Here is a 26,278-nt window from a genome sequence, read left to right as displayed (position 1 = left end):
TAATGGGTGATGTCAGTGGTTGGGACTCCCTGCCCAGTTTATGACTGTATCCTCCCTGCTCTATTTTTGGAGCGGTCTCTCCCTTCAAGGTTTTCCATACAAGCAGGTGAAGCAAGACCTCATCCTTACTGCTGACGCCTGTGAAACTGGCTGCGATGAGTCAGAGTCACACAGGTTGGAAGACGCATTTTGTTCCACTCCCACGGACAGGTAGACCTAAAAAACTAACCCCGCCCCGTTCCCAGGTGAGTCTGCACCCACAAAGTCCGGAAGACACAAAGCTTTCATCTCTCACATCCTCTCCGACTGCGGGAACCAGGTAAAGATGTTGTACTTTGTGATGCCACCTTTCATCCTGGGAACAGTTGGTAGACGATGATTTGAAGTCTAATATCCTTTGTGTGGTAGGAAGGCGCCCTGTTATGCAACAAATTCCTTACAAAGGGAAGGTTTGAGACACAGAAGCTTGCAGGGCGTGTTTTGGTTTGTTTAGGATGCGTTGCTCGACTTGTAACTGATGCTGCCTTTACGTGCTGTCGGAAATATCACGATTGAAGGGTTGATCACGGTTGAAGAGCGCACATGAACGGCTCAATTTAGTGGTAGATATACTGGAAAAGCTGGAATTGAAAATGGGAACACCCGAGTTGCTGAGATGTGACATTTAGGGGGTGGAAAGCATGGAAACATCATGGTGAAAGTGATGTAGGCCTATTTTATTATACAAGTTAGACGTTACTGTTTGGCATGCTGTTAGTATTATATTACAGGAGGGAAGGGGGGATTGTTCATACATTTGTAGGATTTTTATGTACACCTACTGGTACACCATGAAGTAGGCTATGTAAGCAGTAAACAAATATATTTTCCAATAAGTAAAGGTAATGAGACTTTGATATAAAAATATACAAAAATTGTTCATTGTTTGGCATTTCTTGTTGTACGTTAGGTGTACGTTATGATATGGAGAATTAGCAAACGAGGTTGGTGAAAGTATTTATTCATTTCATTTCATTGAGACTTTGAAAAATTTAAACATTTATTACAATCATGATGCACATTTTGTCCTATACATTCTTGATTTAAAAAAATAAAGTGACAGCCACCAAAAAAATAATAAAAATAATAATTGGTTATCATTTCTAACCAAAATCACCTGATGTGGTGGTGGGAAATACGAGCTTCCGAGGAGCACTTGAACGCAGCATGAGTGCAGATGTTGCTGTCGACGAGCCGGGCGCGCGGGGCGGGTGTGGTTAAAACTCCTGGGAATGTTTTGCTAGCGAAGGAGCCGTTTGCCCCTGTCTGATTTAAACAGTTTAAATTGAGTATAAAGTACCTCTGACTTGTCGTCAAGCCTCCGGTAGGTGAACCGCTCAGTCTGACACCAGCTGGGCTAGTTTTTGTGAAAGCAGATGTAGTTACACGGACGCTTTAGTTCACTGTCCCTTTAAATGGCGAGTCGAGCCTCTTTCTTGTATTTCAGTATATAGGATATTCACTGGAACAATGTTGATTACTGTGGAGTGTATTGTTTTAGGAAATGTTGGTACTTCTCTAAATGGAGTAACACAAGTGCCCACTGTTACTTAATATGTCTTTTATAATACTTGTCCTGTCTTTATAATAATTGAGCCTTTTCCACTCCTAAAGAATGTATAATTAGTTTGATCAGTTGCAGAAGCATAGGATATACTAATATCTTGCAGAGGTGAAAAGAGAAGGAATATTTTTAACTTTATTTACTCGTGTTTTTTCCCAGCAGCGTCCTGCTTCACCTGCAGCTCCACATACTCACACCTGTTAGCTGCCCAGTACAACCAGTCTACTGCTGGTGACCTACTGGAGCAGCTGGGGGTTAAAGGAAAAATCCACCCTTTGATTCTCTGAGAGTTGTGTATCATCAATCTGAGATTTTGAACGAATGAAGTGATGTAATTTACTTTTTTGGTGAACCCACTTTCCCTCAACTTCTAACAGTGTTAAAAGGTTTTAGGGTGGATTTTTCCTTTTTAAGTGCCTTGCTCAAGCACAAGTGAGAACGTCAGTCAAACACTTTGCCAGGTTTTTCCAGGCGGCTCAGGGATTCAAACTGGCAACCTTAACGGTCACAAGCCAGCCTTTCTGACCTTTAGGATCCCATCGTCGCCCCGACTTCAAACCAATCTCTGCTTAAGCCTTTGGTGGATTCTGCGGTTCGTCGTGCTTTACACTTTATTTCCTCCCTGTGTTGTGTTAACAGGCAGGATGGAGCAGTGTTTGGTGAAGCCGGCTGCCAAACAGAAACCCAAGCCGGTGAGAAGAAACACTGAACTATCAAATACACAACACTGACTCACTGATTCTTCTTGTAATTCTTGTAACTGTACAGTATAAATAGCCCAAAAAACTGATGAATCCCTATATTTACTGGAAACACAACATTTCAGTAGATTGCAAACACCATACCACAGATAAAAATACAGCCTGTTACACAACACACACTCAGGTCTCACAGTGTCTCCTCTTCTCTTCTTCTCTCCATAGCCCAAGCCTCCTCCAAAGCCTGCTGAGGTACTGTAATAACACCAAGCCTTTGATTAGCAGTATCTGCCCAGGCTAATCATGTGTTTGCCTAGTGCGGCTGTTTACGTCTGCTAAAAGAATATGTGCAGTGTTGTGGAGTGTTTTTTTCTTCTGTATGACTCTAGGATATAATAGCAAGTCCATATGCTTCTATTAATAATTAATTCAGAAATTATCTTTGCAGATAAATGGAAATAAGCCAGAGAGAAGGGAGAAACCGACGCCTGTGGTTCCTGTACGACCTTCAGATGCTGTAAGTCCAATATGAATAATTCCTCACTCTTTCTATTTACTCATATTGAGCAATAAAATATAGTCTGAGAGTTAAAGTACTTGGGTTAGACCGATATATCGAGCCAATATTGGCCTTTTATTACATTTTCTGATATTAGCCAGTCATGTTGTCAACTGTCGATAATGATGAAGATTCCTCCCTGATCATTTATTTTTTTCATTTCACCGCTCAATAATGTTTTTTGTAAATTAATTCTTCATGTAAAGGTAGTAATCTTTACATACCCTTCCATTCAATAGGTGTGGTGGGTCTCTCTGCCTTAAAGAGCTGCTAACACTAAAATAATTTCATCAGTCTGGGTTTCAGTGGAGAGTTTTAGTGTCCCATGATGCTTCAGAGGCTTTTCCACCCCGACGAGAAGGCAATTCTGGGGTGAAACACTGAATGTTTAGGCACAAAAATGGTCAGATTTAAAAGACCTTGAATATCGGCTATGCGCAGCTTCAATATAAAAATGAAAAAAAAAAAAGAAAAGTATCTGTATCAGCCTTGAAAAACCCTTATCAGTCGAAGCAGGCACTAGCTCCATCCATTCTAAAAAATAAAAAAAAAAGACTTTTCTCCTCTCCCTCATCCAAGAGAGTCAGTGCAGAAAAAGGAGAGGAAACGAGGAGAAAAGGCCACTTCAAATGATTTAGATGCACCTTTTAGCACCACTAGCTATATTTAAGGGACTTGACTTTTTCAACTTGACTTCTGTTTTCTGTCCAGGAACTGAGTAAGACACAGTACCGGAGCAAGATGACGGCAATGGCAGACAATGAGGTATCTTTATTTTCTGAGCTGTGAGTGTTAACTCTGTTTTATTAGATGGTGCACATTGGAGAGAGACAGGAAAGGTGGAAGAGAGAGAGAGAGAGGATGACATGCAGTAAAGGTTACAAGTTCAAACTCCCATGTGAAAATTTCCCTAGACGGATCAATAAAGTATCACATTATTTTTATTATTTTATTTTTATTTTACGGGCTGTACATATCCGTCCATATGTCAAACATAGAGATATCTATGAGGTCATATCTCAGACATCACTGGTCTGATTTTGACGAAACTTGGAGGGAAGATGCATTTTGGTTCTGTCTCCTGGTCTTTAAAAAATGACAATGATTGGCCTGATGGAGACGCTATAATAAAAGGTCAAAATTTCAAACTTTGTAAGGCCCTGTGACATGAAATGTGCTGCACAAATCCAGCTATTCTTACAGATTTCACTGATTGACCTAATGGGGACGAACGCAACGGCGAAATGCATCATTCCTACAAGTTTAGTCAGAATACAAGTGAATCCAAAGACAAATACCATGCTATACTGTATAAAAATTGAGTAACATAAATTTAAATGAACAGTAACTGTATCATGCCTGGGTGGCGACATGTGCCTGCCTGTTTCTACCCCTACCAGGCCAATGGAAACTTGTTAGAAGCAGAAAGTAAAGTGAAACCATCTGGATCTCCTGTGGTTCCAGCCAGACCCACCGAAAAGGTGCAGTACACCCAAATACTCTCACTATCACCTCAAGTCAGTCAGCGAGTCAGTTTCAATTCACAAAGTGTTCTCCTATTTCAAGCCGAGCGTTGAGTGTGTGTGCTCTTGTTTATAGAACTGTGGAATTTCAGAATGGGTTTTAATTGAAATTCAAGCGAGTCTATTCTTGGCGTTTAGTGTGAGAGAAGTTTACAGTAAAGAATCACGCTGCACTATACTCCAGGTTTCATGTTTCTTTCCTGCTCCGATTATCTTTTGTTGTGTTTCCCCCGTCTGGTTCGCGTGTGTGGGAGCAGGAACTGAACGCCACAACCAGACACAGCCACCGCAAGAGGGTACAGGCTGACACACACACACACACACACACACACACACACACACACAAACACACACAATGAAATGTCACGTTCCTCTTCGTTTGTTTTTATAAACTACCGAGCCGATGTCTTCCTCTTCCTCATCAGGGCTCCAGAGAAACCTACCAATCAGAAGACGCTGAAGTTCCCAAAGATGAAGCCGACTTCAAGCAGGTATTTTAATGTGTGATTCTGCTTCCCATCTCTGACCCACTTTATATATTTTGTACACTGTATTTCTCTTTATTTCTCTGTACTTTGTTTCAGGGTAATCAAGGGGTCCTGAGTGGAATATTCCGGAAGAGCCAGAAAGATAAAACTCCTTCTTTCACTGTAAGCGATTCACCTGCAGCTGTTCTCTGTGCAGTAGAAGGTTAAAGCAGAAGTTAGTTGTTGGGTCACGAATCAGACTGGGATCATTTGATGAGTCACGGTGTCTGATAATGTCTGTTCACCTCAGAGTTACGCCATCGACGACCGTGACGAAGAGGAAAAAACTGAGGATGTCCCTGCAAAACGGGCTCCTGGCGGCAAACAGGTGTGTGTGTGTGTGTGTGTGTGTCTGTGTGTGTGTACCAGGGTCAGAAATTAACTAGGGCCCTTGAAAGTTCATAAAATGCCTGTAGAATTAAAAATGAGGAGGCAAATAATGCTCCCCGATAATTTGAAGTACCCTTTTTTGTATTTCACCCTGTTCACATTTTATTTGTTGAGTTGTCAAATGAACGTGAATACAACTTTTTTCCCCATGTGGGCCACCGTAGATGATTCATATGTGCCTATGAACAGGGGATTGTTTCCAGTGTGTTCTGGGTGAAAAAAATTAGACTTTTTTTTTAATTACAAAACAACTGAATACACAGCTTGAAGCAGTCGAAAATGTTGACAAAATGCAAACAACTGGAAGAGAAAATGCTGCATGCAAACCACTGCGTTAACAAAAAATAAAACAAGTATCGTACTGTAACTCAACAATCGAGGGGTGGAAGATTGACTGGTTTGGGACAGAGAGAGGAAGATAGCCCCATCCTCTCCTGTAAGACCTGCTGCCAGTTTCCAGCAGTGGGAGAGAAGTGTGGGATGTGCTATATCATGATTTAAAATAGAACAAATCTTAGTGGTACAAATTGCCAAAAAGCAATACAAAGGTATTATTTCACAGTTTGCAAAATTGCCCCTGAAAAGTACCAAAATGCCCCTGAAAATCAAATCAAGGGGGCAAAAAATGCCCTTTGGAAAAAAAAAGTTAATTTCTTACCCTATAGAAATGTGTCTTCATTGTTGTGCCGGTCTAATGACCCAGTTTTTGACGTGTGATTGTGATTGACAGGGCGGTCTGAAGGGAGTAATGAAAGGTTTACAGTTCAGAGCCGCACCAAAGGTAGGACACACTGTCTGGTCCGGTGCTTTGAACCGCTGCTGGTGGCTCTGCTGTGTGCTGCAGTGATGCTGATCTTCTTGGGTGACGGCAATGTTTTACACTATCTATTATTTACTCTTTACCTGGAAGAACTATGGCGAGGTTGAGTGGTGATGGTGGTGGTAACTGCTTTGGTGACGGTTTTATTTTGGTTTGGTGGAACCTGAGTTTTCAGTTTGAAAAGAGTTGAATTTTAATGTGTTCATAGTCATACACTGTGGCTAAAAAAACAAAACATTGGTAACACCTGCTGGTTCTACAACGGACTGACTAGATGAATCCTAATGAATGTGAATGAATATGATCCCGTATTGATTTCACCCATAAGTCACAATGAAATTGAAAAATGACTTTTGCGCCTTTTTAGCTAATCCTCCATATTATGATGTACATTTAACAATGAATGACAAAAAATGAACAAAACTTTTTCTTCACTTGTATTTTTATATCAAAATCCCATTACTTTTACTTTTGCTTAACTGAAAAAGCATATTTTAGTGGTTACGTTTTTGAACATGTTTTGAACTTCTGAACTTTTGAACAGTCCCTCACATTACATCCCGCCCCAACATCATGTTTCATCCGGAAATATGTTGAACTAGAAGGGCAAGGTTCGTGCTATTATTGCTTGTTCGTGAGTCAGATCCGGATCCGCTCCAAAAATGAATGGGTTCTTCCTTGGCCCATGCTACACCCTTCCACGAAGTTTCATGAAAATCGGGCCAGTAGTTTTTCCGTAATCCTGCTAACAGACAAACGAACAAACAAACGGCACCGAAAACATAACCTCCTTGGCGGAGGTGATTACAGAAGCAAGACACCGTCAAAATGCTGCTTCCTCGTGACATTAAACCTACTTCAATCATAAAACAGAGATGTAGATGAGGGAAAGGGAACAGGTTAAAGGAGGATTTTTAATCCTGGAGACAATTTGAGACATGGATTGTGCAAAAAGAGGGTGCAACTCAATATTAGGAAGTTCTGCCTAATATTTTGAACACATAGTTTAAATTTTAGTGTGTGCTTTTGTGTGGTGGTATTGATAATAACCGCAGGGTGATCATATTGTGCTGAAGTTTGTTCTGACTCTCCTCCAAGACCAACAGAGAGCCCAGCCCAGATCCCAACACCCAGGATCCAGGCTCAGGGAGGGAACCGTCCGCAGAAAACACCAAGCAGGACAAGCAGGCAGAGCCCAAACAAGTGAGAGCCCAAACGAGTAACAAGAGTTTGCAGCTTGTTATTACATTTGTAGACATTTAATTCATATATTTTTTCATAATCTCCACCCAGGACAGGGGAAATCTCATCGCTGGGATGTTCCGGAAAACACCCAAAGAGAAAGAGAAGCCTTCTCCTGCACTGACGGTAACATCAACCCTCTTTATCGTTTGATATTGAACTTTCTCTGTGCTGCTGCATCTGCTGTTGACAGAATATTCCAGACTGATGTCATTGTTTTGGTGTTTGCCAGGTCAGCACAGCGGACAGCGATCCTGATGACGCAGAAGAGAAAACATCTGAACCCTCCCAGGTCTTGTTTCAGTGGCTTCACAGGGTTTATTTCAGTATAGGAACCAAAGAGTCAAATAATCATCTACATTGCCTAAACATTTGAGCTATGCTGTTAATACAGCCAGCTGATGTAATGACATTAGCTGTCATTAGCTGTTGAAAGACAATAAATATCTGAAAAGTTGTACAGTACTGTGCAAAAGTCTTAGGCACATCTAAAAAAAAAATCTGTAAGCAAAGATGATTTCAAAAATAATGAAATTAAAAGTTTCTAAATATCCAAAAATGTACTATAAAGAGCAGCCTACTGACACACTAATGCAGAAAACAAATAAATAAACATCTAAGACAAAATGTATATATATATATATATATGCCTAAGACTTTTGCACAGTACTGTATATATGAATGGTTAAAGCATGGCACTAACTCTGCCAGGGTTAGGGGTTTGATTCTGCCCATGATAGAAATGTATGCAGTTGTTATGTAATGTACACATGTAGAAACACATGTTGTGTATTATCTTTTTTCCTCTGCAGGAGAAAGGAGGCTTCTTCTCTGGCATTCTTAAAAAATCCCATAAACCAGCAGATGAGACGCCCGCACAGGTGAGCGGCTTCACTCAGTAGACCCAAAAATGCTTTCCTCCTTCTGAAATACAACACTAAAATGCAACATAAGCCACAATAAAGATTTTGTCCATGTTTTTTTATTTTACTGATATATTACAATATATTATGTATATGTAATATTACAATTTACTGTTTCAGGAGAATCTGACCACTCAAAGTGAGTTGTCAGCCAGCAGTGACAGTCTGTCTGAAAACAGCAACAAGGTGAGCAGCTTTGCGTTTACCTGACATGATAGCAGAGATAATGTAAGTAACTCTTTTGATGTAATTATAGTGCAGACACAAACTGACACAGACTCCTCATTCAACTGACCTGGACGAAAATACATACACCATAGCTTCTTATTGATGTTCTGAGCATGTGCAAACTCTCCCTGCGTCTGTTTCAGGACAAAGGAGGAATATTCAGTGGGATGTTCAAGAAGTCTCCCAAAACATCAGAAGCTGCTCAAACTGAGGAGGTGAAGTAGTCGATTAAATGTCTTAACACTTCTCCCATAGTTCATTTCTCCATAACTTGACAGAGAGAGATGCCTTTTGGGACAAAACTGGGGGAACAACATGTAAGACAATACACATCTTTTTGAGAAATAGGTAGGACTGCATGTTTAATGTGACATGGAATTAGATGTAGAAGCAATATCTGTTTCCTGTGATTATGGACAACAGCAGTGCAGCAGGTACAAACTGCAGCCGAGTCGGCCACACAGAAGTAATAACCGCAACAGATAACTTCCTCAAGCATGTTATGGCTTTCATACAATTGTTACCCATTCATGTGCACTGACTGAACTTCAACATAGTGTCCATACATAAGAGTAAAAAACAAGAGAAAATAATTAAGATCCCTGACTAGCTCTCTGTTTACCACTAGAGTGAGCATGGCAACCAATAAAGCACGGCTTGCCTGTGCTTCATGGGAATTATCAGCAAGGTTGGAACACATTTGACCAATCAGATTGCTCACCTGAAACTCCCCACTGCATAAACTGAACTTAACATACTTATAAACGGTATGTCAGACATGCTGGTGAGGAACCAGGAGAAAATGCTGCCCTCAGTTTTTTGAAGGTTCCACAAATACCTATTTGCATGATGTTTGTCTCCAAAATATTTACTTTATCATGAGAAAGCAGTTATTTAATTATTCAATATCTGCTGGCTGAGAAAAGCTCCTGATTTCCACTGAATCTGAATGACAGTAGATCTCCTCGGCCCAGTCAGGGAGAAAAACTAGGCCTCACTGCTAAAACAGGTTGCCTACATTTGTGCTGTGACGTTAAAATCTGATTTATTATGCAATTATTCAAACATAACCACAGAAGTCGTGCCATCTGTGTTATCCTGCCGCCTGATATTTGCATTGAACCAGTTCACCTTGTCTTTCAGGACCAGCAGTCCTTACACAGCGATCAATCAGCCAGTAATGATAATCTGTCGGAGAACTCTAAGGTGAGCGTGGAAGTATTCATCCGTGAAGGGATTGGATTATAGCTGCAGCATTATGTTTATTATCGTTACGTAACGCACACTGACAGTGTAATGAACTGGTCTGATGTCAGCAGGAAAAGGGGGGATTCTTCAGCGGGATCCTCCGAAAGTCTCCCAAGATCCCTGCAGAGGCGACACCTGGGCAGGTAATGTGTGTGTGTGCAACAGAAATCTGTACATCACCCACATGTTTCTAAACATGTTTTTTTGGGGGCTTTAGCATCACTGGAGATGAGTCGTACTCTATTGCCATTACATTTTTAAATTAATCTATTGGAGAACAAAGGAGTGAATTGGACAGCAAACAAATTAGGGTTCATTTGAGAGCAAATAAACGGATTAGAGAGCGGGAGCAAACAAGGTCACAACTGGTCCGATTGTGGTCTGATTTTGGCCACTGTTATGATTTTGATGAAACTTGGATGGACGATGCATTTTGGCACTGTGTTCTGGAAAATTACACTAATTAGCCTGATGGGGGTGTTATAATTAAAAGTAAAAAAAAAAAATCACTCAAAATTGATATCTCAGACATCACTGGTCCAGTTTTGAGGAAACGTACAGGGATGATGCATTTTGGCACTGTGTTTTGGCATTTACAAAATTTTAAAAATGTTGAAAATGTAAAACTTTGAAAAGCCATAACTTCTGATTTTGATGAAACTTGGAGGGATGATGCATCTTGTTACTGATTGGCCCACAACCTGCCTGCATCATTCATGGGGGACAGACATGTTTCCTTGTGGATTTCTGTTGCTTGACCAAATCACAACTCTGCCGCATCTGTCTCTTTTTGACTTGACTGTTTGTCTAATTTGTGTTTCAGGACAAGCAGTCGCTGCAGAGTGAGCTGTCAGCCAGCAGCGACAGTCTGTCTGACAACAACAACACTAAGGTGAAACACTTTAGATGCTTTTCTTCCCCTCATTCAGTATAGGTGTCCATCCTGCAGAACAGGCTCATCCAGGTCCGCAGTTAACGGGTTTTTTAACAAACTTAGAAACATTGTTCATATTACAGACGGTTTTATACAGCCATTACAGCCAAAAGCATCCTCTGCCTCTGTCTGACCTGTGACAACCAGTTACTCACACAAATAAATAAATAATAAACTTTTTTCTCTGTGCATCAGGAGAAAGGAGGCGTGTTCAGCGGAATGTTCAAGAAATCCCCTAAACCGTCCGAGACGCCCCAGCTGGACGAGGTAATGTTTTTTAGAAGCAATACACACTTAACCTGGACTTTTGAATCCTTGTATTCATCCTACGCTTTCTAACTTGAGTCACTTGTTTCAAGAAAGGGACGCACTCAGGACAGTTCTCTTCATTTAGCTTTAGTTTCACACAGATATTTGTACTCTGAGTGTTGGAATTATCAATTGTACACATTTATATAACTATTGTTTTTTTATATCCTTTTTTTTAATGTATTCTATTACTACTTCCTGCTGCAATGGCTGAATTTCCCCACCAGGATCATTAAAGTGTAATTTAGTCTAATTTTATCTACTCTGAACTAATCTAAGGCGAAACGTCTAGCTGTGCCATCAGTACACATCTTGACTGATTGAAATAAATCAAGCTGAATCAATTAAATTGTCCGACTATATTTGTAATTATATTATCATTTTTGTAGTTGCCGCCTACTGACTTCAATACTCTCTCTTCAGTTACCCATAATATTACTTCAGCTCCCTGTTTTACCCAGAATTCATCAGTTTGCACTGCCCAGACTCCCTCTGTTAGCAGTATCATGTGTCTCAGTGTTTGTTTTCTTCACTCAGGTTCAGTAACATGTTTTTCCTTGTTTTAGGATAAGGCGTCGCTACACAGTGAGCTCTCTGCCAGCAATGACAGTCTATCAGATAACAAAGTAAGTCTAAATTACAGACCTGCATTTAGACTTCGAGAAACCCTCGCCAGTCACACACAGAAACTAGATGAGTCACAGTGACGAGCATGAAAATAGATCCGGGGGTGGGTTTTTGTTTTTTTTCTCAAAACCTGTATAACATAAAGGCCTTTGTGGGTCAATGGGTGGAAGATTAAGTTCCCATGAATTGTTAAATCAAGGGGAAAAAATGTTGTGAGTTTGTTTTAAAGCTGTTTCACTCTGTAGGAGAAAGGCGGGTTGTTTAGCGGACTCCTCAGAAAGACTCCCAAAGCACAGGGAGAGGTACAGGTAAGTCTGCGTTCACCAAGCAGAGCAAAGCGTTGTGTTTTTTGTGTTGTTAGTCCCAACTGAGCATGTGCGTATCACCATGTATGTAAATTCCTCACTAAATAAAGGGGTTTCACACTCATAAAGAAAACGGGCACAACAAAGTGTTTTAAACAAATGCTTTAAACCACGAAGAACAGAAATTACAAGACCACAGACAAAGAGATATATTTGCATTTTCCTTATGAATGCGATATAACCCCTCTCACCCGTCCACTGTGGAGCGAAACTGGTTCTGACGATTTCTAATTATTCTACTGTTGTCTTGTTTCAGGAGAATCTCTCGGCCCAGAAAGAGCTGTCAGCCAGCAGCGACAGTCTGAGTGAGAACATCAACACTAAGGTGAGATGCTTTGTTGTCTGTCTGTCTATATAATACATTTTATTTGTGACACAGTTTACATTAAAGGTGATACATGTGGCGTTTTTAAACATCAATACATCATTATCGAATTAGTTTTGCGACAATTGGTGTCCTCTGTCTCACGGCAGCTGTATTGTTAGTGCTGGTGTTTCTCCAAATTAAGACAAAACATGAACCTTGTTGCTTCCCGTCACAAAGAGGACATTATTACCAGCATTTGTTTTCTAGTTCGCTTTACTGAACATGTTGGAAGTAAATTTATTATTGGCCTTTCACTCCTTCCACCATCTGCCATTGTGTAAATCTGAAAGCTTTGACTCCTAATGGCTCCTAATGTAAAATCCAGTGTAGAGGCTGATAATCTTCCCTGCGATGGTCCTGTTTGTTTACAGTAATTACACTAAAGTCTCAAAACTAATATGATCATAATTTATGGATGTTCAAAGCAAATCTCCAATTGTTACAGGGGAAGAACAAATAAAAAACACATAAACAAACAAGCAAGTGGTAAAAACTGTGGTTAACAACTCAGCAGTTCAAGGCAGGGAAGTTTTTACCCCTGTTTTAAAATAGCCCACAGCCATTTTACAAAGGGAAACCTCAGCTATAATTTAGGCATGACTGCTACTACATGTCATGCTGTGCTCGGACTTCCTGAAGCCAACCGTCTCCCTGGTGTTTCAGGAGAAAGGCGGTGCGTTCGCTGGAATGTTCAAGAAGTCGTCCAGACCTGCAGACGGATCTCGCACTGAGGAAGTAAGCAGTTTCACCTCCGCTTTCCGCTCCCGTACAGTCACTGCATCAGTGTGTTTTACAGTAACTCACAGTGTTTTTTGGGGGGGTCAGTGGTTGCTTAAAGGCTAGGGAAGTGGGGTTGTGAAGAGCAGGGCGCCGGTTCAAATCCCTGAACCGACTGGAGAAAATCTGGGCAGGGGACGTGAACAAGTAACACTCTTATGACTCATTTACTGCCACTGAGACGCCCTGGAGCAATTTCCACCCTTCCATGTTTATATGAATGTTAAAAGAGTATAGTGATGATGAAATGTAAGATGTTTTTGCTTTTTTATCTCCACTCAGGACAAACGGTCACTAAACGATGAGCTCTCAGCCAGCAATGACAGTTTGTCTGAGAACAGTGCCAAGGTGAGCTGTTTTTATGCATCTTTCATGAATATTCCTGAATATACAATATACACTACCAGTAAAAAGTTTGGACACGCCTCCTGATTGAATGTGCTTTGTTTTTCATTATCTTAAAGCCATTTTTATCTAAAGGCTTCTGCTTAAATGCTTGAAATTTGTTTCGTAGACAAAAATGTATGTATGTAAATCTATGTGTGAATTTCTTTCCAAAGCCTTTGCCTTCTCATCAAGGCAAAGGGCGGCTACTTTAAAGAATCTAAAATATAAGATAGTTTTGATTTGTTTAACACTTTTTTGGTCGCTGCATAATTCCATTTGTGTTATTTCATAGTTTTGATGTCTTTGCTACTATTCTAAAATGTGAAATATAGTAAAAATAAAGAAGAATGTGTGTGTCCAAACTTTTGACTGGTGGTGTACAATAAATAACTTCATTTTCCCGAGTTAACTGTCTCAACGTGTGTTTCAGGAGAAAGGAGGAATATTCAGCGGAATATTCAGGAAGTCTCCCAAACCTGCGGAGGCCGCTGAAGAGGTAAACGTCATTTTCCAGGTCCACAGTATGGACCAGTGAAATTAATCTATTCATGTTCATATGACATCATCACAAGAGAGATGCATTGCAATCTATTATGCAGTCTATTAGATTTACATTTACATTGTTTTCTTGTTTGTGAAAGGCAGAGATAACAGAACAAACACTTTCTGTTGTTCTGACAGCAGTGGAAACTAAGATTATTTTTAAATGATAGTCACAGAGTTTTTACTACAACACTGTCTCCCCCAGAAAGGAGTAACTCCAATTATTTCCAACCTTTCCACCTGTTTTCGTTTCACAAAATGAGAAATGTGCATTCACTTTCGTTCAGTTTTGGCTACAGAACATTTACTAATGCCGTTTTAAGGCCGCTCATTATGTTTTTTTACAGGACAAGGAGTCTCTGCACAGCGAGCTTTCAGCTAGCAATGAGAGTTTATCTGACAACAACAAGGTCAGTCAGAGTTTAAATCCAAATTGAAAGAGGATTTTTGACAAATTATCATTTAATCTGTAAATATTTCAAACATTGATCATAGTTCAAAAGCCTTTTCCCCGTCTGTCCATCAGGAGAAAGGCGGGTTGTTCAGCGGACTCCTCAAAAAGACTCCCAAAGCATCTGGAGAAAAGAACGATTCACAGGTGAGTGACTGTTTTTAGTCATGTAGATAGTTTCCAAGCCTCTACACACTTTCACAATTTCATCCAACATCAATTTCTCTGTTTCAGGACAAAGACGCCCAGAAAGAGCTTTCAGCCAGCAATGACAATCTGTCGGAGAATAACACTAGTAAGGTGAGTTGTGTCAGGTAACAAGCACTCGTAGATAGAATTACTTAACAGAGAATATTCACTGATACCAGTTGTTTTTTAAAATTATTTTTGGCTTCTTTTAGGAGAAAAGTATTTTCAGCAAATTTAAGAAGCCTCAGAAACCGGCAGAAGGCGCCTTAACTGATGAGGTACTTATTTGAATCTATAAGTCACTATTATATTATTTTACTATTAGCTATATAATTTAAACCTGCTGTTATGGGGAATGGAGCTGATGTTTTCTGGTTTGAATTCAGGAGTTGGAGGTGAACAGTGAAAAGCAATTATTTGGAAGCAGTGAGAATCTGTTAGACACCACCGTCCCTAAGGTACTTCAGTCTAAAAATACATTTTTCTCTCTCACTGTGTGGTTGCCTTTTGTCATTTCAATGTGATTTTTGAAACCTGATCACAGAGGTCAGATTGTATGAGAAGATATCGTTGTGTTTGCCTTGTCCTATAGGTTTCTGTCACACATTGCACATAGCTGTATTTATTTAAGTTCATTACATTTTCCCATTATCCCTTTACATTAGCGTGTGGACTTCTATATCTAATATTGAAGATCCAATAGCAATGTGTGCAAAATCTGATTTCTCTGCATTATTATTAGATGGTAAAAATGATATTGAAATGACGCGCAGCTGTAACTTCTGACTCTACTCACTAGTTCTCTTCGGTCTTCCTTCATTTTCACTAATACTTTTTTTTTTTAGTACATTAAATGTAGTGAAATAACTAAAGTGTGTGTGTGTGTGTGTGTGTGTTTCAGGAGAAAAAAGGAGGCCTAGCTGGCATATTCAAAAGGTCAGCCAGCATTGACAACCTGTTTGACGAGGTCAGTGTCAGTCCAGTACACATGGCTTTGCATGCATATCTGTATTCGTCTTCTACTTGCACATGATTATGATTTTGTCTTGTTTAATTACAAAAATCGACCTTTTCCCTCTCGTTCTTATGTATTGATCAAGCACTTTTCCAGCATAAATGACAGTTGTAAGGATTATTTGGTACATTTAATATCTGGGTGCTGTTGCTTTGACACTTGCATTTCTCAATATTGGTTACTTGTAATGACAGCAAGGAATTTAAGCTTATTCTACCTTTGCACTTCACAAGTCACTCTAGATAAGTGTGTCAAACAAATATCTAAAATGTAAATTTGGTGTGTGTTGTGACAAGATTTGTATCCCCTAAAAACGGCATTTCCCTGCCGGTGTGTACTGGTTTTGTCGGTGTGTTGTTATTTTGCCACTGTACAAGGAAATTATTGTGGGGGAAATGTGCATAAAGAATGAGAAGTAGACTAATTTATAGCCTGACTTCCTTGTATAATCTATGGATGCTTGTGGTTTGAGATCATAAGATCACAAACAAGTGTGATCTCCATTCACAAGGTTAGGCCATTCTTTGTAATCCTGTGAAATGTTTTTAAAATGTTGTTTTCCTGTTTGAAAGCAAAGCAATAGGAAAACAATCTACAAATATGAAAATGAAATTATTTTGTTCCCTGATATGAAATTGAGGCGAAGAGATGCCAGGGGAAACACATTTTTACAGGATCCAAACTTTGGCAAAACAAAATGACACACGTTGTCAAAGTGGAACACTTTTCATCACTAAACTTCTCATTTGTCCACTTGCATTTTTGCTGATCAGGAGAAAGGCGGGCTGTTCAGTGGACTTCTCAAGAAAACACCCAAAGCTTCTGGAGATGAGGCAGCAGCAGAGGTGAGTGTGTGTTTCTAGTGTCATATCACTCTGTTAGCATCACTGTCTGTGGTGATTTTTATTTTACTTTGTCACATTTCTCTGTTTCAGGACAAAGACGCCCAGAAGGAGCTCTCAGCAAGCAATGACAGCCTGTCTGAGAACGGCAACACTAAGGTCTGTTGGGAAGTGTTGATGGTTGTTGGGGAGAGGAGGGGGGTTGCATCTCCAGCTGAACCTTCTGCTCATCATATTGTTGACAATATGACCGGCATTATTGTATTTCATAACTACATAGTACTAAATACCAGTTTACAACTCAAAAAAGGTGTTACTCTTTAAATGCTTATTTTAATGCACTGGAGCAGGTAATGAAGTGAGTGTGTTTCAGCACTTGGACTTCGTCAGCATTTCATTGATTGCTGCTGTGCATTTAAAACTGAATTTACAAATATTTCTGTCAGTGCTGATATGTCTTTTCGATTCGGCATGTCTGACTCTGCATGCCGCCTTTATTTAAAAGTTTGGGATTTCAGCGTGCCAGTCCTTTGTTCAGAATCATGATATTTTTCAAGTAACCTGATATTGTTCCTATCACTTAACTGGATTTTGGTGTATGTCTGTGTTTCATGTTTGTTCTTCAGGAGAAAAGTATTTTCAGTGGAATGTTTAAGAAGGCTCAAAAGCCAGCAGAGGACACGACAACAGATGAGGTGCAGTAATGACTTTATTCAACATTTACACAGAGGTTTACAGTATGTTAAATCTTTTGACACAGTCAATTGACCGTACTATCTTGTATTGGTTTTATTTGCTATATTGTATCGGTTTTATTCACTACTATGCTTTATTTGTTGTTGTGTGTTCAGGAGTCAAACCCTGGTGTGGATAACAAGTTATCTGTCAGTTGTGAAAATCTCTCAGACACATCGAAGGTACGGATGCTGTCTGGAAATCATGTTCTCCGTCTCAGTCTGTTTCTCTCTTCATTACTGACGGTTAATGTGTCGATGTCCTCATGTTAATGTGTCGATGTCCTCATGTGTTACAGGAGAAGACAGGAGGGCTGTCAGGTTTATTCAAAAGATCTCCCAAACCAGCGCTGCGCTCTGCTGCTACCAAGGTAGCCAAATGATCCGATGTTGTTTTGCTTGTGTTGCTGTGTTTGGTTTCTCAGGTGTGTGTCTGTCAGTGAGAGCGTTCATCCGCATACTTTAAACTAACTAGACCGGTGTTAGATAGTATGTGAAAGTACGGTAACTCAAGCAGATACAAATATTTATCTAGAAAATACTGATGCTAACATTCCTGTTCATTTCCCAGGATCCTCTCAGTGACACAAAGGAACTGTTGGCCAGCTGCGAGAGCCTCACAGAAACTGGCAAGGTGAGCGCTACCTGAAGGCAATGGTGCACAGAGCAACTTGTTGGGCAATGCAGACAGTGCCCCAGGACTTGCCTCAGCATTGTGGCTTTGCTCACATTGGAACATCTTGTTGCCAGGAAACATTTTTTTTTACTTTGTTGCCTGTTGGTTTGAGGGTTGCCCATCTAAGTTGCCAAAAAAAAGCGAGTGAAGTACATTGTTTGTTAAATTTACAGCTGATGCATGTTTTCTGTGTTTTTTTTGAAGGACAATCTTTCAGTGACGAGCGGACTGTCGGCCAGCAACGATAGTTTGACTGAAACTGCAACCACAAAAGTGAGTCTGTGCATTAGCCCACTGGCTTTTCTCAACATCTTTTCACCTTTTGTGTCTTATATCATTGCCTTATGTGTTTTTGAAACAGGAGAAGAAAGGAGGGTTTGCAGGAATATTCAGGAGGACACCTAAAGCGGTGGAGCAACAGGTACGACATTATCAGCACTGAGAGACAGTGGAGCTACAGAAAAATCTGTGTTATCAGCACTCTGTAATTTTTTTTGTCTTTTTAGTAGTTGTAACAGCAGTAGTAGTAGTAGCAGTAGTAGTAGTACTGGTAACAACACACAGAGAGGTGGAGCTAAGCAGCTAACCCTTTTATCAGTGACCCAGATCTAAACATAAACACATATTTTCTGTTTGGATTTGCCTGTTGTGATATTTAGCAGTGTTGACCTTTGCATACATTGCTGTGTCTCCATAGTAAACACACAGTAAAATGTTAAGAATAACTTAGAACTTAATGCTAAAGGGTATAAAGGTGAGAAAGGTATCATTATTAGCCAGTACTTGTACCCTGCAAATACCCGGATCGCCCATCTGTATCTATGGAGCAGTTATGGAGTTAACTTTCTCTTTTAATTGTAATTCTGTCTTAGGAAAGTGAAGACATGGAGCCACCAGAGGGAGGCAGTCAGCTGAGACGCAGGAGGACCATCAAGAAGAAAAGAAGAGTGAGTTGTTGTTCACTTTACAAACACCCAGCGACATGATGGAGAATAACATCGACTAGGATCTCTGATATATTGCAACAGATACAATCATCAATGTGTATTTCCACCAATAAAAACAGACCTCAGTGTGTATCAATAACACCTAACTTGGTTATCTTGGAGATCTGCCCTACAAAGGCAAATAGCAGTAATAATATATCTAATATTTGGGTTTTTTTTTTAAAGTCAAAGATCATGACTAGGGTTTAGATTTCATATCAACAAAAATTATACCCGTACTTGCTATTAAATGATATAAATACATACAGTGTAAAATATACACAGTTAAACTTTGAAATAGTTTTCCTCAGTTTCATATCTCATGCAGTTACTTGCAGCTTCGATGTTCCAGTTCTTCTCTGCTTGATGAAGCCATTTTTTTTTCCTCCCTCAGGTTGTGTCCTTCCGAGTCAAGACAACTCTTCCCAGAATCCCTAAGATTAGCCATAACCAGGTATCACCGCTGTTACTCAGTTACTACTCACTTCTCTCTCCCGTTCTTTTATTTAACCTATATTTATTCAGGGAACATTTATTGCAAGCACTGTTCCACTTCGTATTGATACAGTTACATATTGTACATTCACACTTGGGAGCCGCCCAATGAAACCAGTCTTCTGCTGAATGCCACTTGGCGGATGAGGTGCCTTGCTCAAGGACATCTTAATGTTACTGAGGGAGGAGAGAGTGTCACTCAATCACTTTCCCCACCCAGTCTGGGGATTCAAACCAGCAACCTTCCAGCAACCTCTGTAACCATCTCCCTTACCATTCTGCTCCTCAGTCTCTCCTCCACCTGTATAAATATCACAGGTTCTCATTTCCTCTGTTTTTCTCTTGTTTACGATGCATGGTATTATTATGAATGTATGTGAACCACTGTATTACTCCTAGCTTCTAAAACTTGCTTATTACAGAGTTTTCGAGGAAGACATTGATCGTTTTTCTGTTCCTCCATAGAGTTCTGACAAGCTGCCTATCCTTGAGGAGACGATGGAGATGCAGGAGATGCTCCCAGTACAGGTTAGCAAGAAGATGCTGTAGATACTGTAGATACACATGGAAATGCTCAGCTAAGCAGGAACAACACTTTAGCAGGATACACGCTCCTCCTCCACTGGTAGTTTCTCATCCAAGCTGCATCTTTTTAGATTGCTGGTAAACCTTTGCTGAACATCTGTTAGTATTGTCTTGTTTTTTCCTCATTTCCTAACGTATGCCATTTTGTGGACGCTTTCATCCAGTACACTTACACCTGGGGGGTCGTGAAATTATTCATGGGATAGCAAACAAACACATTTCTGCCATACAAATTAATTGTCATTTCTATTTTTCAGATTTTTCTCTAATTTTTGCTTTTTTTTTTTTCTTGTGAAACACTGAATAGTTTTAATCCTCTTGGCCTCCTCTGATAATTAATCAAATGAAGCAGCCTGAAAAGGGAAAATCATTCTTTGTTCACTATTCTGTATATGCAGCCTGTGACGGGGGTCGTGAGTAGGTATCACTTCATATACAGGACTACCAGTTAAGCTCTACAAGGCCGCATCATAACATAAACCATCAACTTACACATTTTCGGCTGTCTCAGCTGCCTACAGACTGTAAAATGGTGACAATTCGTATCTATGTGAGGCTAACAGGTGTACAGAGAGAATGGTAGCAGCAGTAGTCAGTTAATTATGGATACTATCACTCCTAAAACATTGTATTACAAATGTGTGTTATTGTGTGTGTTTGTCTTCCAGGAGAACACCGTAGAGATCCAGCCTGTGGAGATGGCAGCTTACCCTACTGAGGGAAACCCTCTGGACTCTGAGGAGGTGTGTGTGTGTGTGTATGTGATGTGTGCGCGTGCATGTGTGTGTGTGCATGCATGTGATTCTGGTTGGGTATATGGTTAGTCTGTCTCAATTAACAGTTCGTTGTTTTTTTCAGGAAAGTGATGGCTTGATGGAATGGTGGAATGCAGTCGCAGGTGAGTGTGATAGTATTCAGCTTTAATTTGGAATAATAAGCTTTCTATTTGCAGTGTTTTCTCTGTGTTTGTTGGTGGTTGTTAGTGGTGCAGTGCCATGGCAAGAGAATGTGTGAAATTAAAGTAACAGTAGAATTCAGCCAACATTCCCACTTAAACTCAGTACTACAACGCTACACTAGAACCAAAATTTTGAACCAAACGGGCTGATTTGGAAATAATAGTTAAGATTACTCGCACCACTGCTACATAACGCTTCAGAGGAAACACTGTTTTCTGTGTTTGTTCCACCTGCTGATTTTATTATTCCTGTTGTGTGTTGCCAGGTTGGTCTGAATGGAATGAGGCGTCCAACTTCCAGGAGGAGGATGAGGAAATGTATGTAGCACATTTCTTTTTAACTTGCAGCTTCAGTTTTCCTCAAAATAAAATAAAAAAACTATCCCTCTCTGAATATATCATTCTGGGTTGAAAATGTATTCTGTGTTCAGAAGCTCGGATTAGATTTCAACAACAAAAATTGTCCTGGGGTTTCACATTTTTGCTATTCTACGAACAGTATTTGTAAACTTTGGTGTTCAAATGTTAAATATTTGTTTTTAAATTACTCTAATCTGAACATCCCAGGTCTGGGATGGGGGAGGGGGGGCATCGGACCCCAGAAGAACCATTTAGGCCACTTCAATGCAATTATACAACATCCATAAGTTCTCAGGTCTTATACCTCTCATCTCTTCCTCCAGGGCTGTGGAGCAGGCTGCAGACCGTGTCTTCATGGCGGCCCGTCTGTTTGTGCGTCTCTTCAACCAGCGGGGGGCGTCCTTACAGAAGCGCATCCTGGAGCTTTTGGCTCAGGCCGACGCCGCGGACCAATTCCATAAGAGGACGGTGTCGGCCGCTGTGGGCGGAGGGGTGGCCAGCGTGGCCGGCAGCGTGGCCACCATCACGGGGCTCATCCTGGCGCCCTTCACTTTTGGCGCCTCCATCATCGTCACGGCAGTGGGCATCAGCGTGGCGACGGCGGGCAGCATCACCTCAGCGACGGCCAATATTACAGATACAGTTCACTCCAACATGGACCGTAAGAAGGTGGAGAAGATGATCCAGGGCTACCAGGAGGAGATGACGGACATCAGGGAGTGTTTGGAGTTCGTACAGGTGAGGAATTTTTTAGATTTGCATTTATATTTTAGGCATTTAGCTTAAGCTCACAGAGGCTTTGCAGTTGCATCACAAATCTCCCAGCAGCCACAGCTGGTGCCATTATGGAGGTTCAGTGGACAACTGGCTGTATGCAAATAATGTATAACAAGCGGGTTAGAAAAAGAGATACCTGAAAAGGATAGTTGCCGTGTGGATACAGGTCAATTCAACAGTGTTATCAGTAAAACTGAATAGATAAGACAGATTTATATACAAATTTTGGTTACTATGACATGTACTGCCTCATCCCAGGAACTTTAGCCCTAGCCTTTGGACCGGTCTCTACTCCAAAGCATTATGAGTTGTAACGTGAGAGAAGAGTCCGTTCAGTTACCTAAAAGTAAACGTTTGTTGCATTGTTAGCTAGCTAACTAGCCAGCAGACTAATTTAGCACAGTAGCTGATGCTAATAATGACATTCGACTAGCCACTACTAAAGCTAGCTTCTACTAGACGCATTAACTGATGAGTACACACATCCTCCATCTCTACGCTCTTAAAAAATGTCTTGAGTTTGGGATAACGCATCTCTGTTATCTTCAACGCTACATATAGCAATAGCAACACACTGAAACGTGTAATATATTGAATGTTGTGTTATACTGTCCCAAACTAAACAGATGTATTGAAAATGATGCCTCCTTTTTGAGACTCCTCTCCCTCCCATCCTCTCTCTGTGCCCCCTGTAGGAAGGTATGGACACGCTGCAGGAGTGGGACTTTGAGAAATTCTCGGAGAGCGCTGCCAAGAAGGCTCTGAACCACAACATCAAGCACGTGATGAAGGAGGGCGGTCGCGCCGGCAAGGCCCTGATGATTAACACCGACAAGCTCATCAGCACCGTGCAGGTCCTGGGCGTGGCGGGCGGCGCCGCCAAAGCCGCCCAGGCCATCAGCGTCACCACAGGGGTCATGTCCGCCCTCTTCCTGGCCCTGGATGTCTTCTTCCTGGCCAAGGACTCCCACGAGCTCCGCAAGGGCGCCAAGACCAAGTTCGCCACCAAGATCCGGGAAGTATGTAAAGACCTTCAAGACGGCCTGCTGGAGCTAAACAAGGTGAAGACTCAGCTGCAGAAGACCATGGACGGCATCGAGCTGGAGGAGTACGAGGAAATTGAGGAGGTGGAGGTGGAGGTGGAGGACGAGTTGGAATCGGACCCGGTGAAGCTGGCTCAGCTGGAGCAGGAGCTGGACCTGCTGGAGGAGAAACTGGACAAGAAGGTCGAGGAGGAGGAGCAGAAGAAGCAGAAGGAGATGAAGGAGAAAGAAAGCATGGAGAGTCAGAAGGAGGGAAAGGAGAAGGAGAGCGAGAAGGATAAAGAAGCACCAGGGGGAAAGGAGGAGGAGAAAGAGGGGGAGACAGGAGAAAAGGATGTTAAGAAAGAGGGAAAGGAGGAGAGCAAGAAGAAAAAAGGCGAGTCTGAGTTAGAGAAGCTGCCTGATGAAGACAAACAGGAGAGGAGTGAGATTGTCAAAACTGAGAAAACAACCAAAGCAGAGGTTTCAAAAGAACCATCTGAGAAAGGAAGGAAGAAGGAGAAAGAAGCAGAGAATCGAATGGCAACTGAAAAAGAAAAACATGAGAGTAAGCGAGAAAAGGCAAAAGAGGTTACTGGTAAGAACGAGAGGACAGAAGAGAAGAGGAAAGAGACAGATGAGAAGAGCAAGAATGAAAAAGAGCAGGAGAGAGCTAAAAGCAGCAGGTCGGGTGATTCAAAAAGAGACGACTGGAGCGGAAAGGCGGATTCAGAAAGGAGGAAGAGCGACAGGGAGAACGAAAGAGGGATGAGCGAAAGAGACAGAGGGAAGCATCGAACAGAGCGGGAGAAGAGGGAAAAAGAGGCGGAGAGAGGGAGCGCGAGCAGGCATGGCAGCAGGAGTGAGAGAGGGAGCAAAGAGGAAACGAGAGAAACCCACCAGGAGAGAAAAAGCACCAGAGACGCAGAGAGGGGAGTGAGGGACTGGAGAGCAGAAATGGCGAAAAGCAAGGAAGAGAAGTACGGCAGTGAATCCAAGAGGGAGACGGAGAGGGGGGTGAAAAGGGAAGAATCTGGAAGAAGCGAGGTGAAGAAAGAGACATCTCGAAGTCACGAGGCGGCGGCGAGGAGAGAACATTCAGAAAGAGGATGGAGGAGGGAAGAATCCGACGCGAAGAGAAGTTCGTACACGAGAGCGACGGCGCCGCGCGACGAGGGAGCGACGAGGAGGGAGCATTCGGAGAGGGAGCGAGGAGAGGAGAAACGAGGGAGTAAGATCGAGAGCATGAGGAAGAAGTTTGAGAGCGGCGGCAGCGGCGAGGTGAGAGGAGAGGATGGAGAGAGTCAGCGGAGGGAGAGAGACAGGAGAGGGAGCGACAAAGAGAGAGAGCGCGACCCGGCCCGCCGAGGCTCCCGCCAGAGATCGAAAGCCACCATGGAAGACGGACTGAATATCTAACTTTAAGGTGTTAGGGGCAGCATTTTTAAACATCAGTATATCACTCAAATTAATTGTGATACCTTGGTGTAATTACTGTAAACAAATGAGACCATAAAGGAGACGATTAGAGACGATCTCACAGCAGTGGTATTGTTAGTGCCAGTGTTTCTCAAAATTAAGACCAAATTTCCCATAAACGCTGTTGCTTCCTGTCGCAAGGAGGATGTCAAAGGTTTTCTCTTTCGCTTTCTGCCATCACAAGAAACTCTGGAAGCTTTAGCTCCGTTTCCTCTAGAAGAACAGCGCCCTCTTCCTGTTTTGTGCCATAAAGCAGATTTCCCGCCAAATCTGACCCGGTGGCAAACGATGTAAAATGCAGTTTAGAGGCCGCCAGTCTTCTCAGCGGTCTCGTTTCTTTACGGAAATTATACTAATGTCTCAAAATTTATGTTGTATGATTTATTGATGTTACATGTAGCACCTAAAACATCTTTTTCTGATCCACTTATAACTTCTACATGGTGTTTGTTACTTTACGTATTGCTGGTGTTTCAGGGTAAAAGTAGTCATTTTGTTGCCCAGTGGGATTTTTAAGTCCATGCTGTGGCTTTTTTTATGGACATATTATGTGTTGTCAAGTGGACTCTTTATGCAATGTTTTTTACTTTACTAAAAATGTCACTTGCTATGGGAAAAATCCACTACTACCATTTCTACAATTAAGTTATTAGCTTAGCTAATTAAGCCAAATACGTGTATGTTGCCTTAAAATCACTCTACAAAACTGTACAAAACTTACCTGTTACAGAAAATTTACACTCAATGCACTTTAACAAGGCGTTGCCCGCTCCTCGTCCGTTCCCTCAGGTTTACTGTGATGTCAGTCACCCCTCCGAAAATACATGTAAATGTGCATTAGTACATGAAAAGATTGTGCTTTTACATTTTGCTGTTTTTGACTTTAAATCATTTTTGTAATGTTACTGGAATATGTGGCAATGCCAAACTGTCTGTTTTCATCACTGGTGTATTGTGTATTCTGATGAGTATGAGGATGAGTTCACTCTATGTATTTTTTATATGGGTCGATGTTCTTTTCTATGGTGCTGGTTTGTCATTGTATAAATAAATGATGTATGTATGGAAGTCACTTAAGTGTGTTACTGTTTTGTCTCAGAGTTTGTTCAGTGTGAGCTCCACTTGGGAAACTCTACATTCTTCACTCACTCATATCCTACTGCAGTGGTTTCTACTACTTTTTTCTACTTCTACTACTTTTTCTACTTTTCACTTGACTATGCCAATGTGATTTACCAGGGAAAAGCATGACGACGCTTAACCAGAATGATGCAGGTCATGGAACAAGTCAATAATTTGATATTCATAATACAGTATAAACTTGGGCTATTTGCAGAGACAAACATTATGCTGATTATTATGTCCAAAATAACAGTAAACCATAAATGCAGGTTTTCAGACCTTCAACAGCCTGATGAAAGCATTTTCTACTGGCTTGGTGTGAAAGAAAAGAAGAAGAGATTGCCACTTGGGAGTGGCAGAGAGCTGCAGCAGTAGTGGATTAGGGATTATCAGATGTTCAAAGGGCTTCATTCACTAGTTTCCTGCATTATCATCTTTTAAATCACTTCTTAAAACTCTTTTTTTATGTAATGGCTTTTATTGATGTTTCTGACCTCTCAATTATGATCCTTGCTTT

General features: G+C 41.2%; 1 protein-coding gene across 1 annotated transcript; it reads left to right on the top strand.

The window, feature by feature from the left end:
* The first annotated feature begins 280 nt into the window (after positions 1–280).
* Positions 281–25,702, top strand: LOC139917619 (uncharacterized). The gene is made up of 49 exons (XM_078287883.1): positions 281–319; positions 2,243–2,295; positions 2,527–2,553; positions 2,750–2,818; positions 3,572–3,625; positions 4,261–4,341; positions 4,641–4,679; positions 4,809–4,874; positions 4,968–5,033; positions 5,161–5,238; positions 6,031–6,081; positions 7,219–7,323; positions 7,414–7,488; positions 7,595–7,654; positions 8,175–8,243; positions 8,406–8,471; positions 8,657–8,728; positions 9,657–9,719; positions 9,830–9,904; positions 10,585–10,653; positions 10,891–10,962; positions 11,571–11,630; positions 11,877–11,939; positions 12,253–12,321; positions 13,027–13,098; positions 13,423–13,488; positions 13,958–14,029; positions 14,418–14,480; positions 14,597–14,668; positions 14,756–14,821; positions 14,923–14,988; positions 15,097–15,168; positions 15,612–15,677; positions 16,499–16,570; positions 16,661–16,726; positions 17,194–17,262; positions 17,419–17,484; positions 17,601–17,672; positions 17,873–17,935; positions 18,182–18,250; positions 18,339–18,398; positions 18,850–18,924; positions 19,358–19,417; positions 19,924–19,986; positions 20,712–20,786; positions 20,902–20,941; positions 21,268–21,319; positions 21,685–22,099; positions 22,834–25,702. Exons 2-49 carry the CDS (start codon positions 2,248–2,250, stop codon positions 24,577–24,579), a joined length of 5,175 nt encoding a protein of 1,724 aa, XP_078144009.1. The 5' UTR covers positions 281–319; positions 2,243–2,247; the 3' UTR covers positions 24,580–25,702.
* Positions 25,703–26,278: the final 576 nt, after the last annotated feature.

The sequence above is a fragment of the Centroberyx gerrardi genome, chromosome 13 (assembly GCF_048128805.1).
Source record: "Centroberyx gerrardi isolate f3 chromosome 13, fCenGer3.hap1.cur.20231027, whole genome shotgun sequence".
Classification (NCBI taxonomy): Eukaryota; Metazoa; Chordata; class Actinopteri; order Beryciformes; family Berycidae; genus Centroberyx; species Centroberyx gerrardi.
The sequence above is the reverse complement of the archived record's forward strand: the minus strand, read 5'-3'. Positions and strand labels throughout refer to the sequence as shown.

Bases quoted from the DNA above. Each gene is read 5' to 3' on its own strand.
- LOC139917619 (XM_078287883.1), top strand. From the start codon at position 2,248: ATGGAGCAGTGTTTGGTGAAGCCGGCTGCCAAACAGAAACCCAAGCCG. The intron at 4,342-4,640 runs GTGCAGTACACC...GTGTGGGAGCAG, and splicing joins CAGCCAGACCCACCGAAAAG to GAACTGAACGCCACAACCAG. The intron at 8,729-9,656 runs GTGAAGTAGTCG...CTTGTCTTTCAG, and splicing joins AAGCTGCTCAAACTGAGGAG to GACCAGCAGTCCTTACACAG.